Source organism: Meleagris gallopavo, chromosome 1, assembly GCF_000146605.3.
Source record: "Meleagris gallopavo isolate NT-WF06-2002-E0010 breed Aviagen turkey brand Nicholas breeding stock chromosome 1, Turkey_5.1, whole genome shotgun sequence".
In the NCBI taxonomy this organism is placed as follows: domain Eukaryota; kingdom Metazoa; phylum Chordata; class Aves; order Galliformes; family Phasianidae; genus Meleagris; species Meleagris gallopavo.
In genome coordinates, this window is record NC_015011.2 from 51,879,005 (window position 1) to 51,897,832 (window position 18,828).

Consider the following 18,828-nt stretch of genomic DNA (forward strand, 5'->3'; position numbering starts at 1 on the left):
GGGGGCTGTGCTGTAGGGGGTGCAGCTGGGTGAGAGCCAGCAGTCCATCTGGGCTGCCTTTTGGGTTTGTAATCTCTCCATACATAGACTTGCAGTCCCCGTTGCGATACAGATATCAACCGCTGTCCGGCATGAGTTTATGAGAACTCTGAACTCTTGGCACAGGTTAAACGTTCAGGACTGTTGTGTGACAACAGGTGCTGTTGTCATCTACAGACTCTGACATGCACCAAGTGTGACCGCTAAGCTTCTCAGTTCCTGCTGCACGCTGAAACATTATCATCTATTCATCTCTTTTCAATATAATCTGCTCACTGTTTTACAAAAGTTCCTGGGTATGCAGTCAAATGTGGTTTAGCAAGTGAAGGCTTCCTTCCTTTTACAGCATTCTGTGATTCTGCGTGGAGCATAGAATCATAGAATCATAGAAGCATAGAATCATAGAATGGCCTGGGTTGAAAAGGACCACAGTGCTCATGGAATTTCAACCCCCCTGCTCTGTACAGGGTTACCATCCTCACTATCACCAAGGAAAAAATGACTGTGATGCCAAACATAACTCCAGACAACCTAAAGCTTCTCTAAAGCAAACTTAACAAGAATTTCCATGTCAGATTTGAAAAAGAAAAGTGCAGTTTACTGTCACAGAATTTGGCCTTGTTTTTAAAAAGCTCCATAACTAATTTGTAAGATGACTCTATTGTAAGTGACTGCATTACTCACAAGGCAATTTAGCCTAACAGCTGGATTACATTGAAATAAAAGTCATGGTTAGTTATTTTCCCTGTTTGTACTTTGGAAGTATCACCTGACACCCCAAACCATTTTAACAATAGTTTATTTAGATGGCAGTTTCCAGCTGAGTTAAAGCATTAATGCAGGAAGCCCCGACCCTTCAGAGACTGTTTACTTTGACTGGACCCAGTGAATAGAATAGAACCACTCAGTTCTCAAACACAGCCAGTTGTGTCACTTCTTCTGGAGGAGAGGCTTCAGTTTTTCAGTTCTGGTGAAAGTAACTTTTTCAGGATACAAAAGGAAACAACACTGAAAAACCTGTGTTTTACCTGCACTTTGGGTTGCTTTCATAGCTACCTGGAGAATTACTCAATCAGTGCTAGAGCTCACTGGGCAGTAATTCTCAAGCCACAAAGTGTATGAAGATAAAGCCATTAAACCTGGAGTTATGACATACAGCTTCATTGAGCTGTGAGGTCGTGCCTCAGAAACTTGAAATATGACTAACAACCAAGTTACTGATGAACAGCTTTCTGCTAATGGCAAGCTTGAATGTAGTTCAGCATTTTCTATGTCTTAATCTACTAGTTTATGATGTGGCAAACATAATGAAAGTCCAGCTACTAGAAACTGAAAGACATCAACTTAAAAGCAATGGTACACATTATTGACAAAAAAGTATTTTATCACTAGAAAATGTTTAACCATACCTGAAGTTTTTTCACTTTGGTCCCCTAAACAAATCATGTTTTTTCATGGAAGATGGATATAAATCAGATTGTAAGGGTTTCATGTAGTTGTGAAGCATGAAGCTTCTTAATATATGTTATGCAAGAGATCAGATTGGGTGATTGTAACAGTCTTTTTTCTCTAAAAAAAAAAATAGCCAAAAAAGCCTTACTTAATACTCAGTGGGTACTTTTTGAAGCACAATATGCTTTGGGAGAGGTGAACTGTATAAATAGGGTTGTCCAATACACAACATAATTGTATCTTCTTTCCCTCTTTTGAGTTAGGGCAATTTTCAGTGTGTTAACAGCAGCAGCAATTAGGTCAAGCATTTCAGAGACCAGAAGTTCTGACTTCCACCTCGGTGCTTCCCAAAGGTTGTTACAAAACCACCCCCTAGGAAGTTAAGGATACACTCTGTGATATCTATGCATGCATGACTGCCGCTGCAGCTCCTCCGGCTGTGGCAGAGCAGGTGGCACTGCCTGTGCTGTTCATGATACCTGGCACTCAGCACCAGCAAAGTTGCCCCACTGGGTTATCCACAGCTGCACGATGGCTCTGGGCCCACTGGAGGTAGCGGGCAAGGACAGAAAGCAGAAGGTGGAAAGAAGGTAATGTAGAGGCAAGTAAAGGCCTGAAGATGTGGCACTGTGCTTGCTTCCTCTCCCAAATATCAGGGTGATTTCTTAGCCCCAGTTAACAGAGTCAGCTAATGAAAAATGCATAGGTACACAAACGGGTTTGATGATTTTTTCCTTAATTGCACGGAGAATGAGTTAGGCTGTGAACTGCTACTGAAGGAGCATCTGGGAGTGTTCTGACACATGTAGGAGCATGTCATGCTCTAAACAATGCCCAAGCAATTAAGCAAATACATTAAGAAGAGTTAGGAAGTATGTTTTAAGCTGTATTTTGTTTTGGTTTGTTTTTTTATTCATTTAGTAGAATTGCTGTCAAATTAAATTGCATGTAACATTTTTCCACTGCAGTTTGAGTGAGCTGTAACACCGTCACTAGCAGGAAATAGCTGACAGCTTTGTTCTTGTATGACTGCAGCATATCATGGACAGAGTGCTGCCCCCATAGCAGCACAGTTGCATCCACACGTTATGTTCTGGTGAGGCATCAGTCAGAACATTAACCTTTCAAAAATCTTTTCTTTCCCTTCTGCACAAAAGCTGATTTTTTTGTGCTAATAACAAAAAATACCGTTAAGAGTAATTTCTTATGCCAGCTCAGTCTAAATATCAATGGCTCTGAGAACATTATGAGGTATAATTTGTGTCTTCAATGTGTTTTCAAAGCATTGTTTTTCCTCCCTGCGTACAGCTGCATTCCATGATGTTGAGAGGAGTTGCTCACAGTGCAAAAGATACAGTTACATTACTGTTGGCAAGATGTCACTGCAGTAGCCCTGCATTGAATTTTTTGTCTTTGCGGCCTGAGGTAACAAACAGAAGCTTCTTAATCCATTCAAGATACACAACTGATACAAAGCCAAGAGAGGAAAATAAAAAAACCATTGAGGAGCTCCACAGACTGTCAGTTGACATTAAGAAAATACGCAGAGGAAAGGAATGGGTCCTTCTCCAGGAGGTGGCCTACGTTCCAGAAATCGCCAGAATTCTACGAGAAATGGGTGCGGATGAGCCTGCTATAGCCAGTATCTTGGAACGCTGCCCAGAGGCAATGCTGCGTAGTCCTGCAGAGGTGAACTCTCAAAGAGCTCTGTGGCAACTGGTATGCCAGAAGGAAAACCAGCTGATTAAATTAATAGAGCAGTTTCCAGATTCTTTCTTTACTACTGGGTATCACGAGAACCAGAAAGCAAATATTCTATTTTTTCAGGAACTGGGACTTAAAAATAATATAATCACCAGGTTCTTGACAAGCGCACCCAATATCTTCCACAATCCAGCTGAGAAAAACAAACACGTGATAGAGACGTTACAAAGAAATTACTTAAGCTTAGGAGGTTCTGATGCAAATATGAAGATCTGGATACTGAAGTTACTGAGCCAAAATCCATTTATTTTGTTAAGTACCTCCTCAGCAATTCAGGAAAACTTGGAATTTCTGCAAAAGAGTGATTTCACTGACCACGAAGTCCTACAGCTGCTGTCCAAACTTAAAGGTTTTATTTTTCAGCTTACACCCTCCACTATGCAGAAGAGCATGCTTTTTTCCAAAAACGTCTTTAAGTGCAGCGATCAAGAATTCAAACAACTGGTGCTGAAATGCCCAGCCCTTCTCTATTATTCTGTTCCAATTCTAGAAGAAAGACTTGAAGGACTGCTGAAGGAAGGAATTTCTATAGCACAGATTAGAGAGACACCAATGGTGCTGGAGTTGACGACACAAATTGTTCAGTACAGGATTAAAAAACTCTCTGCTTTGGGATACAATATAAAGAGTGGAAGTCTAGAAAACTTGAATGGTACTAAGAAAGATTTTGAAGCAAATTATGGTAAGATACAATCAAAGAAGGAGAGACCAATGTTTAATCCTGTTGCTCCTCTAAACATTGAAGATTAATTTGAAAACTGTACTTAAAATTATGCAAGTGAGAATGATCAAAGAGAAAAGAGGTTTTGGTTCTTTGATAGGAGTTAAAGCAAAAGTCATCTTAACCAGATTGTAGTCTTATGCTGTCCTTTGTCGTGGAGCGGGCTTTATGCACAACTTCATTATAAAATTGCAGCTTTTTAATGCTGGTTATGGGAAAGGTTGATTAATCCTTTACATAAGGATTATTTTTTTTTCTCCCAGGGAGCATCTTATATATATTTTTGGCTCTGATTTCCTTATCTGCCTGGCCTCCAGCTTCTGTGGCTTTTCAGCTCCATCACTGCACTGTCTGTGGTAGTGCTTAGCGTAATCTTTATCTGAGAAAGAAAAGGAGGATTATTTTGCCAGTAATATGAATCCACCCACTGGTCCACTGCCTTTGGAGATGTATTTCGAGTTCCATTCCTTATTGCTGCAGGAAGTGGCTATAGTTCCTGCATCCTGAAATGAAGAATTGAAGCAGATGTGACTTTTGGGTGGCAGGAACCAGCTCCAGCATAGTCTGAAATAGGCAGAATACAGCATTTGTATTTAGCAGCTGCTATGGTAATACCCTAGTGTGTTCATTTACAAACCATAATGCAAAGAAACTACTAGACAACCTCCTTGAAATTTCCACGACTATAGAAACTGACTCCTATTACAAAAGGATGGGGATCAGAAGGAAATACATTTATTGCTGTTACATGGTTGTTCATTTCTTTTCTAGCAAGGCATGGGGAGAGAAAAGGTTATGGAGTGAGTTAAACGAGTCTCACATGACTGAAAAAGTCTTATTTTTGTATGGTATAACAGAACTAGAGTCTGAGCACACTGGTGATTAAAAGTGACCATCAGATTTGCAAACAGCTGCCATAGTTTCTAAGTATATGGGTGACAGTTTCTCATGTATCACTGTAATTGTTGACAAGTGCTGGCTTTTAAAATAATACCTGTCCTACAGTGTTTAAATCCTTGGGGGATTTTTATTTATTTTCATTTATGGGCTGTGAATAAAAATAAAAAAAAGTAGTAGCACCATTAAAGTTCCTCTCAATAAAATTAGATTCAGCAATATTACATGTAAAAAATAAAGGCAGACTTTCTTAAGCAGCTGTTCTATACAGATTCCCCTTTGGCATCAAGAGCTAAACCAGCCACACCCTCACCCCAGGCCATCCAAATCCTGGGTTCCTTCTCTTGAAGAGAGCTTTAAAATACAGAAGAACAGTGGTATTGAATTACTTATCTAGAAGGTGAGCTGCAAGGTGATGCCACACAGCCTGCCACATTACCTAGTGCAAAATCTGGTCAAAGCTGTGACGGGTTGCCAGCAGGTCATGGAGGTGAGCTCTGGCCAGAGCACACGTGGTGGCAGCCAGAATTCAAGTGACACCACCACCAGGCACCACAGATGTTCACCTGTTTTACTAAGCCATTTCTTGGCTGACTCTTCAAAACACACAGTTGATTTATAAGAGGGAGCAGAGACAGCCTTTGTCACTGTCTGCCTGTCCTCCAGCACTCAGCTTTTACTACGATCACCATATTTTGATTCAAAAGCCTCCATCCCTCAGACAGAAGGGAGCATTTCAGCTCTTTGGAGGTATTCATAATACCATTTACTGTAATGCTGAGCCCCAGAAACAAGCAGTCATTCAGGATGAAAAGGAAACTGAGACATAAGAGAATGTTTTCCATAAAAAAAATTAGCATTTCTACTGGTATCTGGTTATACAATTCCTGCTACTGCTATTCCCATCATGTAAAGTACTCCCAGAAGCAATGAAAGAAATACGTCATTTTCCTGTTTCCTCAACAGTCACTGCCAGTTGTTGCAAAAGCATTTTCCCTTCTGCAAGTTTCAAAACAAAAGCATAAAGACTCCTTTTCTATACCAGCCGGCCAAAACTCATTCAGCCCTTCATCCATAAGTATGCCTGAGGCCCACCTTCGCTCTTCCCAAGATATATTCAATAACAAAATCTCAGATAAGCCCTTGATTACCAGAACATTACTCAGTGACTGCTAAGCGTTGAAATCCTCTTCTTAATCTCTGCTGTTACAGCAAACGTGAACATAAAGTCATTAACACTAGAAATGACCACTAAGATCATCTAGGCCAACCATCAGTCCATCCCCACCGTACCCACTGATATCCACACGGTTCTGGAACACCCCCAGGGACAGTGACTCCACCACCTCCCTGGGCAGCCTGTGCCACTGCAGCACCACTTTTTCTGGGAAGAAATTGTTCCTAACATCCAACCTGAGCCACCCCCAGTGCAAGTTGAGGCTATTCCCTCTCATCCTATTGCTGTTATCTGGGAGAACAGGCTGATCCCCCACCTTCTCAAAGTCTGTGGCCCAGCCTTTCTTTGCAAAGCTAGCAGTCGTGCATACAAATCATCTTCATAAACATTTCCCCTTTTGAAATGGGGGGGCTGGGAAAGTGAGAGTTAAAAAACAAAAGTTCCATATTCTATTCAACTTCCTACAATCTTCAAAGTGGGTATTGCCAATCCTCAGTTCCCAGGAGAAAAACAAAACAAAACACAAACAGTGAAGATGATTTTGCATTGTGTCTGTGCACGGCCAACACCACAGTGAAGTGTGGGTTTTGTTAACAGCAGCTTGGTGCTATTTAGGTGCACATTGCCTGGGCCACCGATGCAGTATGAAGATTCAGACGTAAGCATTTACTGATCTGCCTTTCTCTACAGAGTTAACTAAGGAAACTTTCAGTAAGTCTGAAACAGTAAGTTTAATGTTTCACAAGTGTCAGGACAGAGTCGGAACAAGTTCTTCAGAAGGGACCTTCTTAAGTGAATGGAAAATATGCAGAATACAGGAAAAAGCTTTTCTCAAAGACTAAAACCATATGCCATAGTAAAGCATTTCAGTTACAAGATTCAGAAGTAATAACTACAGGACATGCTAAGAACAAAACATACCAAAGCGCTGGCAACCTTTTACAGTTCTAACATTGCATCTCTCCTAACACACTTGTTCTGCAGCAAGTTTCATAGCATAAAATTAAAGAATGACATAAAAAAAAAAGGGGTAAGACAAGTTCAATGTTTGAGTGTTCAGAAAACAGTGAAGGGTTGGGTTGAGTGTTACAAATCTTGCTGTGCTCCCAAACAGCTGGCGTGCAGTGCTCACTGGTAGTGCCCTGGGGTAACTGGAAACTGCACCAGGCTCAATAATTTTGCTGCAGCTCCACTGCTGCTGGTGTCCGAGGTGCTCATTCCTGCAGATATCTGGGATCTGCAAACTATGCGGCACCTTCTGACTATAAAAATAGTTAAGGACTGCATTTATTGCTTGACCTTACCTCATGACACACTTCCAGCAGTTTAGAGATAAGCAACTGGTGCAACTAAGAAAAGGAGCAGAGAGGTCCACCTGCTGGGTTTCGCTCTTCCCACTGCCCCAGTCAGTAAACCTAGTAATACATAATCATTACTGATCACCAGTAAAGCTGTTCCAGACTGCAGTTGAAGTACCAATGGCTCAGAAAGACGGGATTACCACTGTACCTTCATGTGCACGGTGTACTTTAAACATCCATGAATACAGGAGCAAGTTTTAGACACGTGATATACTTTTGATTTCTTTTCTTTAATTTCTAAAAAGTCCCTATATATCCTTGAACAACCACAGCTACCTGAAAAGTAAGCTTACAAGCTTAGAAGTTTTTGGAAGGAACACAACTTTTTAGAAAATACTGCATATACAACGTTCACAGCCTTCTTATTTGCAAAGTCAGCACACACAGAGAAAAAGATCACCAACAGCTTCTGCTTTAAGGCAACCTCAAGCTGTGTCCTAGGAGTGCATTTTGCCTCATACACTGCAGAGGACCTACGGATGTTCCCATATGAGGAGTGTCAAAGTTTGGCATTTGTCAGTAAACAGCTTACTCAGATGTTTTTTTTTGTTTTTTTTTTAAAAGGGGGCTCACATGCCATTTTTGGTTTAAATAAAAGTACTGCATTTTACTCAAAATGCTAAATATGAGATAAAGATGTAGTGAAAAAATTATTGCATTTGTTTGAACAGAGCAAGAAGCTAACCTGGCACATCATAGAGTTGAGACAACAGCTTTGCTGGTTCTTCAGTGGTTTCCAGCTACACAAAGCAGTTTTTTCAAGTTACATAGCTGTGTTAGATGACCACAACCACCTGCTCACTTCCATTAAGCCATCATTATTTTTCGGTGTCTCTCAGAAGCTGATCAAAGCAAGTTTCCACTTGCAGGACACAGACGCCTATCATTAAATACACCTGAGATATAGCAGTCTTGTATTCAGTAAAAACTGAGCAATTGTCAGGTATCTGGAATCACAGAGTCTCTGAAGCTTGTTCAATGAATCGCACAGAAACAACAGGACAGTTCTTTACAAAGCTTCACCTAATAAAGAGAGATTCTTTTCTAATAAGGCATTAAGTTAGATTTTATTATCCCTTGTACCACACTGTCAAACTTTCTCACCTCCCATCTCCCTCTCATTTCCAATCTGTTTGCTTCCAGTTTGCAATGGCAGAGTGCAGTCATTGAAAACTGTCAGGCTGTCTGCAAGTACTGTTTCCTAACTGTAACTATTGAGGCACATCTCATGGTGCTCAAGGATCCTTAGCAGGAGGGTGTGGAAGCCACTGAGGACAGTAAGTGGCACCTCATCAAACTGATGGTACGGCAGATTATCAACTTAAGTTTCTACGTTCACATTTCAGTCCAAAACTGCAGAAGACTTACAGTAAGTGAATATTCAAATATGCATTACCCCTTCAGACACACATACTCCTCCTATAGTTATCAAGTGTAACATTTCACCAGGTACAAAGCTTGAAACTAGGCCGTAACAAATCTTCATATGCTGTGCTAGCCAAGCTGCTTCTGTCCTTTCTGGATGAAATCAGCTTTCTCTTCAGAAGACAGTGTCTAAGACACATGGCTTCTCATGGTCCAAATCTTAGCAGATTTTAATGCCACCAAGGTAATATTCTAGAAAATCAAGTACGTCTCTCAGTTTTGGCTTTAGTCAGACTTGTCCTTTTTCTTTCCTGTTAAAGGCACTTTGCTTGCAACAGCAGATCCTACTGCTGTAACGCCTCCAGCCACAGCAGAAACACTTCCTTTGACCAGCCCCACTCCCATTGAAGGCACTGATGTGACTGCTGTTTTGGTGATTTCCAAGCTCTTCCCTCCTATCCAAGCAACACCCCCGATTGTGGCACCCACAGCTCCCTTTGTCACACTGAAGATGCCACCAGTCACACGAGAGAGCATGCCGGGCTGTTGCTGTGGGTGGTCTTTGATTGAACCTGAGGGAGGAAACAGCAATCAAGTCAATCACGGTGCCACAATTAAAGCATTTTCAAAAGAGTTATTCATAAATATTTCCTTTTATAGGCTAACAACCATTGCACGCAGTACATACTTACTTTACAGTTCATTTTTCTTGGATGCTCATACAACACCATTGTTCCAAATAGGAAAGTGCAGTGCAGTGAGATATAGACACCTCAATGCTGTTTTCTAAAATGCAAGTCAACATAGGGCCTAGAAATATCAGGCACACAGTTCCCACATAGTTTTAAGTGATGAAATCAGTCTTTGCCTGTACAACCACCAGCCTCTTTGATGCTGCCAAGTCGTGCAGCCAAGGGAGTCCACTTCTGGATCTTATTAACAGCAAGGGAACATTGCTCCCCTCCAGTTCCCCAGGGCAAGGTGACAACAAAATAACTCCTAGTTTAGCTCATGAAAAGTGGTCCCCAAAGGCATTAACAGCTGCGCAGGCAGTGACAGGTTCCAATCAACAGAAATCCCACTATGACACAGAAACAAAAATCACTTTTTTTTTCCTGCATGTTGTTGATCATGCAAGTCTGGTTTTCCTTTATGTTATGTTTAAGCTGTGTTTTGAATAATGGTTCCTTGCTGCATGCTGGATAAGTTAATTCACAGTTTCTGTTTATGGTATAATTACACAGCTTCAAACTAATGGAAAATACTGAAGTAATAGAAAGCCTCCCAGGAGTCACTAGTTAGCCCCTTCAAAGTTTACTAAGTACTTCATATTTCTAACAGTAGGCTTTTAAATCCTGAGGAGATGCACATCTTACCTCTGAAGTGAGCTAAGATTCAAATCCACATGCCACTACTGCATAACGATTATTTCATCCTCAAAGAACAGTACTTTTGGAGCAGTTTGGTTTGCTCCAATACTATGTTAACACTTTATTTCAGCACAGAAGAAAACATAACTCACTGTACCTAAAAACTGGCACACGTTGGCCTACCATACATTTTTGGTGTGAACCTTGAGGAATCTCTGATTTTTGCAGCAGCGCTGCATAGGTGTCTCAGCTCCTGCCTTGTCAATTCCTCACCAACTACAAATACCACTATAAAAAAGTTTCAGACAGAACCATGGCAAGAGACAGGCAGTTCACAAGAAATAAGGCTAAGAGTCCCACTGTTTGTTGGGTTCTGCGTGCACACGCATGATTTATAAATAGCTATAGGTAGAATATGGAATTTAGTGGATAGATTTCCTTTCTTAGCAAAAAAAACAAAACAAGAGGAGGACCAAAAGAGAGCAAGCAGAATCACAATGGGCAGAGCTAGGGAAGAAGTAACCTTAAATAAAGAGGTGAAGGAGTCTGAGACAGAAAGAACACGCTCAGAAGAAGACAATGAACGTACAGAGAGGCTGGACAAAAGAAAAATTAGATCTAAATCCAAAGTCCTGTCAGTATGTCCTGAGATGTGCCATAGGAGGACCAGCAAAACAGGTCTCTGTTCTCTAATAACTATTCAGACTCTCTTAGTTGCTGACACCTGAGACTATTTCTCCCAGCAGTCATGAGGAAAACTACAGTGAATGACTTCCTACGTACATCCAGAGTTCATGATAATGTCAAGAACTCAACCTGGAGTCAGAGTTAATTTAAAAAAAAGTTCAGAGTTAAAGGGTGCGCCCAGAGTAATTCAAACAGATGCTGTCTAAATCCAAGAACTGACAAGTTCAGCACAAAAAGGCATCAAGAGGAACAGTAGCAACTCAAAGAAGCAAGAAAAAAATATTACAAGTGCTTCCATTCCATCTTACATTTGTCTCTGTCAAGAAATCGATACAGATAACAGAATGGATTGTGGAATCTTGAAACATTAATTGACAGCATTTTACTTAAAACCAAGTAACTCCTGTAGCCTTCACTATGGACATCTCCAGCACAAACACACTGCCAACAAAAGTATGCAGAGACCAGAATTTATATTTACATACAAAAAACCTTTGAAGTTTTTTTTTTTTTATTGCTAGCTGACTACTACTCTAGGATATGCATTCCTGGTCTCCTTGATCAGCACAAGAGATGCAAAGACAGCATGTTCCTAGATTCAAAGAGAAAATGCCATGAATTCCCAGCACAGGGGCTGACTGCCACAGTACCTCAAAACCAACTTCCTGCTCAAAGTCAGACAGTGAACAAAGGTCTGAATGAATGCAGCCTGCAAATTTGGTGCCACCTGCAAAGCAGAAGGTAAAATACAAGAATAGTACTACACACAGAAAGTATGAGCAGAAAGCTTTCTCTTGTGTGCATTTCCTTAAATTCCCCAGGCAGCATGCTGGACAAGCATCATTTGAGCAAACTGCGACTATTTCTGTCTTTAAAAAAATAAAATTAAAAAATAATACCCAACAAGTTGGTTTCGGAATTGAGCCTTTCCTCTAAAAATTCACATTGGCAGCCAGCTCACAGAGCTGGTCTTTTGGCCAACACTGAACTGGTAGTGTTCCATCCACATCCATCTTTTTGTGATGCTGTAAGCATATCATATATGGAGACCTTGTATAACAATTAAAAAAAAAAAAAGGATGCTCAAGGGTATTCCAAGGGTTTTAACTAAATTCATAAACCTTGGAGACTGTACATGAAACAAAAGCAAAAGGGAAGAAAAGTCCTCAAGGATGATGTTGCCATTAAAACTAGTTGGGTATCATTCCATTCCTTCTAGCTATACCAACCCCCTCCATCTGCTCAAAGTACATACTCAAATGCTTATTTTTGTATTAAGCTACTGTGCAAAAGTCCTAGTTACTCACAAATTTTAAATAAAACCTTGCACATGCAAGCCATGACCAGGCTCTGCTGTTAACACTCTGAATCTGGACAAACTGGACAGCCAAGGTGCAGCTAGAGGGGTTCTGAGCACCCTGACCTAGATGCAGGTATCTCTGTTCATTGCAGGGAAGTTGGACTAGATAGCTTTTAAGGATCCCTTCCAATCAAAATGATTCTACTAAACTATTCAATACGCTAGGAAGACAAAAAACCAAACACTTTTACACTGTCCTCTTCAACAAAAAACATCAATTATAATTTACCAGTCAGGCCACCATTCAAATTCTATACATGTGGGTTGGCATGTGTGAAACAATTCACTCTTCAAGGGGGAAGAAAAAAAACAAGGAAAAATAAGCTTATGAAGTTTGACTTGAATAAGAGATGCTAAGACATAGGTTCCAACATGACATCTGTTCTCAGAAATGCTTCAAGGATCTTGACAACCCTACAAGAGCTTAACAATTATTTTCTCTTAACAATATCCTTAAAATCTATTTATCCCTTTCTTCTCATCTTCTTGTCCTTGTACTTCCTCTGTTAAGAATACAGCAAGTTATTCTACTTGAATCTCTTCTGCTTCAGCTGCGGATAATACCGCTGTTCAAGTGAAGTAAATTGCTCAGTTACACAATATGTAAAAGCTGAGAAAAAAAATAACCTGCAAACAACTAGAGCTTTAAAGTGTCATTATAAACCAAAGAATAATGAAAAAGAGGAATCAGGACTTGCTGACCTCTACATATGTTTACTATGTTTGGTATTAAGGTGAAAGATGACGAAATACAGAAGACCTCTGTGTTGAGAGTGGTTTTTGATCCAGTATGCCTCCAGCCATGCTACACAAACCAAATCCTCACAGTCCACAGCATAGAAGGGAATACTGCTTATTCAGAACTTTTATTTCCTCTGCAGATATAACAAGACATTTAAAATTCATTTGGTTCATGGGACCAAGATGCCCCTGTATTCTTTTTGTCATCTTCATGAAACCATGAGATTAAGCCAACCAGTGAGAACTAATTTTTATCATGGACAAAGAGTCCATGGAGTACTTCTCCAGAAGTAGAAACAGATCCATCTTGTCTAAAAGTCACAAGTACTACGAACTCAGCAAACATCCAAAAGGGTAGCTGGGCTTTTTTCCAACTCATATACGGATTGATTCAGACCTCTGGGAACTGACCTGCAAACTACGTCCTTCAGTATCTGCCCACCTTCTCTAACTTCCCAGCAGAGTTATTAACCACAGTGAACTCAATGGTTTGTATCAGGACAACACAGAACTGAACAAGAATCCAGGCTTATCCCATCCCTGGACTGAGTTGTTTATTGTTATTCAAAAGTTAATGGAGTTCAACTTGCAGATCCATTTTTAAAATAGATTTGATCTTTTGGCGGATTTCTGTAAACTTACCTGGTATTATGAAAACCTAATACATACCTTCTGGTGGTTCATCGTGGAGGTAGGATGGGACTTCCTGATGACTTTTGTCTGTTTGATTCATTGTTGCCTAAAAAATAAGTTCACATATGCTGCAGATCTCGTCTGCCAAAGCAAAGATACAATTTGTGAATCTAGAAGTCATACAGCATCAGTTCCACAGACAAGGAATTTATTCCTCATTACTAGATAAGCTGGCATCTGCTGCCCAATTACTGTACTTTTTATTATGAGACTGGTTGAAGAGTTCAGCAGCACAGACTGAGTACTTGAGGAGGAGCCTTCCAGCAAGTCCGCCACCTTGGCACGAGCAGCGACCCTACACCAAGCACACCTCAAGCAGCCACCACCATACAAAAGCTTCTGATTATGTGCTGTAAAAGAGATTAGCAATCATAGTGGTGAATGCTGGAAAAAAAAGATAGTCTGCCTGTAAGACCCATTAGGACCTAGGAAGCAGCAGTTTAAAGAAACGAATGCTTGCGGGAGGATTTGAATAAACAAACAAAAGAGAAAAAAGGAGAAAAAACAAACAAAAAAACCCCAAAGGTGAAAGAAACATAATGAAAACATTCCAGATACCTAGCAGCTGCACTGCACACACCATGTGCTGACAGCAGAGCAACTGGAGCAGTTTAACTATATACAAGCATCCCAATGAAAACATTTCAGAAACAGATAATACTAAAACAAAACAACAAAACCACACAAAAGCCACCATAAGCTGCTTCCTAGTGCAGCTCAACATCCTTCTACCTTCCTGCCTTGCCAGGGGACTCCCGTATTTTCCTCCTCCTTGTCTATATGCAGAAGCCCCTGAGATCATTCAATTTCCTCCTGGATTCGCTGACCACCACCAGAAGAACTGCAGCCCCTCCTGCCATGCCCATTTCTGCAGCTCAGGAGGGTGGACCTGAAGGAGGGTGGACCTGAAGGAGGGTGGACCTGAAGGAGGGTGGACCTGAAGGAGGGTGGACCTGAAGGAGGGATGAGGAGGCAGACGCACAACTCAAGGATGGGAACAGTCAGCCTGGAAAAGAGCAGCTCAAACCCTCACAGTGCAACTGTGAAGTCAGAACAGCGCGGTAAGAGCCAGCACCCACACGCTAAGTGACAGATCTTTGGATGAGCAGAAAGCCTGAACTGAACATTAACAAGTCTTCACAATCAGCCCTGAGGGGATCAGCTCACAGCTCAGGAAACATGGGAACCTCAATACAAGAAGCTGAACAGGGAAGTGAGCAACAACATCTACCGCCAGCACAATTTATCTGATGGCAATGGCAAGCAGGTGCCCTTCCATCTTTTGATGTGGAAGCAGAGAAGCAGGAAAGTGATTAACAGCACATCAATATAGGAGACTAAGTACATGAAAGCTAAGAGGCAATTTGGAAAATAGCAGTTATGTAATTCCTTGTTCTTTTATTTAATCACAACTCAGTGAGTTTGAAAAGAGCCTGACAGATCCTAGGAAGAAACAGAAGGGGAAATGAGTTCTGAGAAAGGACCGGATTCAGCACCAAGCCATTTCTCTGCTTTTGTCTCCCTTATTAAAAAGAAGGCCTAGCCAGCCTTACTTCAAACAAAGGAAAAACGGTGAAAATAATTTTCAAAATGACTCAAGGGAAACCCAAATGAATTAGTACAGAGAATAATCTGTACTTATAAAAAACTACCCCTATAATGTATTTGAATCCCCAATATCTAGCCTGCTTGCAGCTCCCAAAAAATCCCAGATGAAATTCACTGCTTGAATTTCCAAGAACTTTGCCAACAACTCTTCATAAAAACCTCAGAAAAATCACTTAACCCTATAATCACAGACAGAATAACATTAGAGATCATAAGCAAGCTTAGAGGGCAGTTGGAAACTGGTTTTGAAGATGGTAGAATGCTAGGAAGCATCACAAGATCCTTGCTGTTTTAGTATTTTCCACTGCTATCGGATTCAACAGCACCAACAGCGTGTACAGCCCCAGAGAAGGATCGAGAACCTACTGTGCTAGCCATCATACAAGTATTCAATAAGGACAAGCCCTGTTTCGTGGAAAGAACTGGAGTAAGGTAGGCAAACAGGTAACATGGGGAAAAGACTGCTTCACAGCTGTCTGTAATCCAGGTTAGGCCACTGTCAGATTGACTTACAGCTGCAAGCCAAGAAACAAGTGAAGCAATGTATTGATAGGTGAGCTTCACAGTAGAATTTTTTGTTCAGGGAAAAAAAAAACAAACAACAACAACAAAAAAAAACAACCCTGCAGTGCTCCATAAAAGCAATGATGTATTCCCTCCTTCCCTCCTCTCTCTACCTTCCCCAGATGATCAAGGTTATGGAAATCTTGAATATAAGCTACTTTTTAAAAGGTAGAGCAGAATTTTACACAATACATCACTCACCTTCAACAATTCAACACAATTAGGACACCTTCTAAGCCACAGAAGTGCCTCATTCTCCTACAGCTCCACGGACTGCAGTGTCCTACTTCACGTGGGTCAGGCACTGGTAACCTGCTGTTACCAGACCCCAGAAAGACAGAAAGTCTTTTCTAGGTCTGTAAAAAGCAGCTAACGAAAACCAAGTCACCCTTGGTAGGACTGAGTTCATTCTAAAAGGAAGGGAGCCTTTGAGGGGCCTGGGATCAGAAAGTTGAGCACTGCTACAGTGTAAAAGGGAAAAGTGGATCACAATGTCAGTAAACAAAACAACTCTTGCCACAGAAGAGAGCTCCCAAAGTACAATTCAAGTCTTTTTGTTTTTCTGCAGCTCTTCAGAGAAGCAAAGAATCAAGATCTAATAAAGGACTGAAATGTTTTAGATATCTTGATGACAGCTTAACTCACGCTGCTTTCTGCCCTATTTAATGTGACAGGAGACTTCAGAATCTCTGAAAAACTGTCACAAACCCTGCATGCTGAACAGAGCGTAGCTCATCTGGTGAACAGGAAACTCCAAGCACAGAAGCACACCTCGAATCTGGCTCCCCTCCAGAGACTTAAGGTGAGCACTTCATTAACTGGAGGTCAAAGGTCTCGAACAACTCTCAGTGGCAATGACTTCATCCAATCCAAGAAGGGGGATGAATACAATTTTTCTTTAAAAACTGGAGTTGGCAAGCAGTTCTGCTCTTCTATTTTTAACATAATACCATCACAGTGAAAGCACTCACCTACAATTCAGTGTCTCCTCGGTGTGATGAGATCCAAGCGCTTACGTCCCACCTTGGAAGGCAGCCCACGGTTACCCAACCGCTGTGTTTCCTAAGGGAGGCTCTTCTTCACTCTCCCAACTAAAGGTACGTCCCTGCAAAGGAAGAGAAAGCAACTCCTGAGACATGATGGAATTGTTAACTCTCAACCAACACCTAAGGCATCTAGAGATGCTAGGGTAAGGCTTTGCCTGGAGAATTAGATCATTTGGACACAGTATTGATTAAAGCATCTTGGAAACATCCAAGTTCAAGTCCCACATACTCTGAATCTGCAGGCACACAGAATGCAACAGCAGAATTATTATCAGCATTGCAAGCACATGCAACTAGACAAAGATTGATCATAACTTGGGAACTTTTCTGACACATTTTGTAGAATCTTACTCAAATTATGCTAAGGTTGGAAAGAAAAAAAAAGATGAAAAAAAGGAGGCTGGGGGAGAAAGGAAGCAAACATCTCTCCTTGGCATGTTCATTCTATGATGCTGAATTCAGTACCTTGAGTCACTGGTGGAAGACTCCTGCTTCCTTTAACACATACATTAAGTGACCCCATGGAAACAAACAGATGGGACATGGGATCTTGAGCCCTGGTACAGATGGACAGCTGTGAAGAAAGCATCTGGGGTATGAGTGGTACTTCCCAGTCTCCTTTCTTATCTGTGCAGATGAGCACATAAGCTTCATATGTTCTTATGTAAAGAAGTAGAAACAAGCGTGGACTTTACGGGAAATTCTGAACAAGAACACAAGTGACTGGATGCTTTTTTCCCCCCCTCTCTGTGCTCACGAAGGCCTCCCCCCAAAAAAAAGGAATCCATTTTCTCAGTTGGTTTTAAAGAAGAAAACACATACTTCCAAAATATCAGAATACAAATATCCAGAAGCTTCAATGATTTACACAGTTGTAAGGAAAGAAATGTCTCAAAAGTGGTTTTATAGTTGCGACCTAATGCTGTTATAGGATCCTGAGTGAAGGCTCCAGGAAGTGCTGGAGGTCCTGGTACAGCCATGCATACATTCACATCCGAGCCATTAAACACAAGACTTTCTCACCAAATATATTCCTTTGTGAAAGAGGGGTCAAGTCAGCTGTTTCCTCAAAGATGTTCCACATCCGCCTAGAAGAGAAGTGCTGCATTAATGACATTGTATGGAGCAGGGCTACCACTGTGTTCCTGCCACAGTGGGAAGAGGTACTCAGCACAGCCTCCAGCAGCCCGGCCGTTATGAGATTCAGCTCTCTGAAACACTGAGGGCACAAGCTCTCCTTCGTGAGCACAGATGGAGCTTCTGGACAGCAGCCGGCACTGATGGCCATCAGCCTTCTGCTAAGCGGCACGTGGACACGTGTGCCACCTCCCTGACTTCAAGTAATGGTGTCTCCCAGACTTCGCAGACAAACAGCCCCACTGTTTGAGCTCAGCAAACCCAGCCCAGCAGCCGCCAGCAGGAGCTGGCTTCTCTCAGTGCCACCGCTCAGACGTCTGTGGGCAGCAGCACAACGACTCGAGGATGAGGCCAATTTCGCTTGGCAGCACCGCGCTGCTCCAGCACTGGAACCATTCCTTGGGCAGAACCGTGAGCAAACCGACCGGCCCAGCTCAGCCCAGAGCCTGGAGGGAGCCGAGAACGGCCCAGAGCTCAGCTATCGTACATGCCCTGCTGGTTACACAGAGGCACGCTGCTCACAGCGGCGCTGAGCAGGCCGCCTCCGTTCTGCCATCATCTTCCGCAGGGAACCACGTCTCCGCTCGGTGCCCGACCAGGCTGGGTCCCCACATCGCTCATACAGACAAAGCGAAGCGCTTCCAGGCTCCTCTCCGTGTAGCTCAGCTTCAGGAGCGGGTGGAAACAGAGAGAAAGTTACGCGGGAAACATCCCGAAGTAGAGCAGCGTAAGGAAACGGACAGCACGGGAGGCCGAGCAGCGCGTCCCCAACACGGAGAAGTTTCGGGAGAGCAGAGCGAAGCGCTCCTCCCGCTGCCGCGGGGCTCGGGCGGAACGGCGGCCCCA

The 18,828-nt window shown here is 42.0% G+C and overlaps 2 protein-coding genes across 3 annotated transcripts; one reads left to right on the forward strand and one right to left on the reverse strand.

Moving 5' to 3' along the window:
• Positions 1-2,101: 2,101 nt before the first annotated feature.
• On the forward strand, positions 2,102-5,063 carry MTERF2 (mitochondrial transcription termination factor 2). The gene has a single exon (XM_010712490.3). It carries the CDS (start codon positions 2,761-2,763, stop codon positions 4,003-4,005), a length of 1,245 nt encoding a protein of 414 aa, XP_010710792.1. The 5' UTR covers positions 2,102-2,760; the 3' UTR covers positions 4,006-5,063.
• A 1,698-nt stretch (positions 5,064-6,761) lies between these two features.
• TMEM263 (transmembrane protein 263) lies at positions 6,762-18,758 on the reverse strand. 2 transcript variants are annotated; one of them, XM_010712503.3, is made up of 4 exons: positions 17,869-18,758; positions 16,771-16,904; positions 13,604-13,708; positions 6,762-9,348 (listed from the first exon to the last, which is right to left on the reverse strand). In XM_010712503.3, the coding sequence occupies exons 3-4, from the start codon at positions 13,665-13,667 to the stop codon at positions 9,062-9,064; spliced, it is 351 nt and encodes a 116-aa protein (XP_010710805.1). In that variant the 5' UTR covers positions 13,668-13,708; positions 16,771-16,904; positions 17,869-18,758; the 3' UTR covers positions 6,762-9,061. The 2 variants fall into 2 exon arrangements, with proteins under 2 accessions (XP_010710805.1, XP_003202406.1); XM_003202358.4 differs by having other exon boundaries at positions 13,604-13,673; positions 17,869-18,751.
• Positions 18,759-18,828: the final 70 nt, after the last annotated feature.

Bases quoted from the DNA above. Each gene is read 5' to 3' on its own strand.
- MTERF2 (XM_010712490.3), top strand. From the start codon at position 2,761: ATGTGTTTTCAAAGCATTGTTTTTCCTCCCTGCGTACAGCTGCATTCC.
- TMEM263 (XM_010712503.3), bottom strand. From the start codon at position 13,667: ATGAATCAAACAGACAAAAGTCATCAGGAAGTCCCATCCTACCTCCAC. The intron at 9,349-13,603 runs GTATGTATTAGG...TTCCTCCCTCAG, and splicing joins CCACGATGAACCACCAGAAG to GTTCAATCAAAGACCACCCA.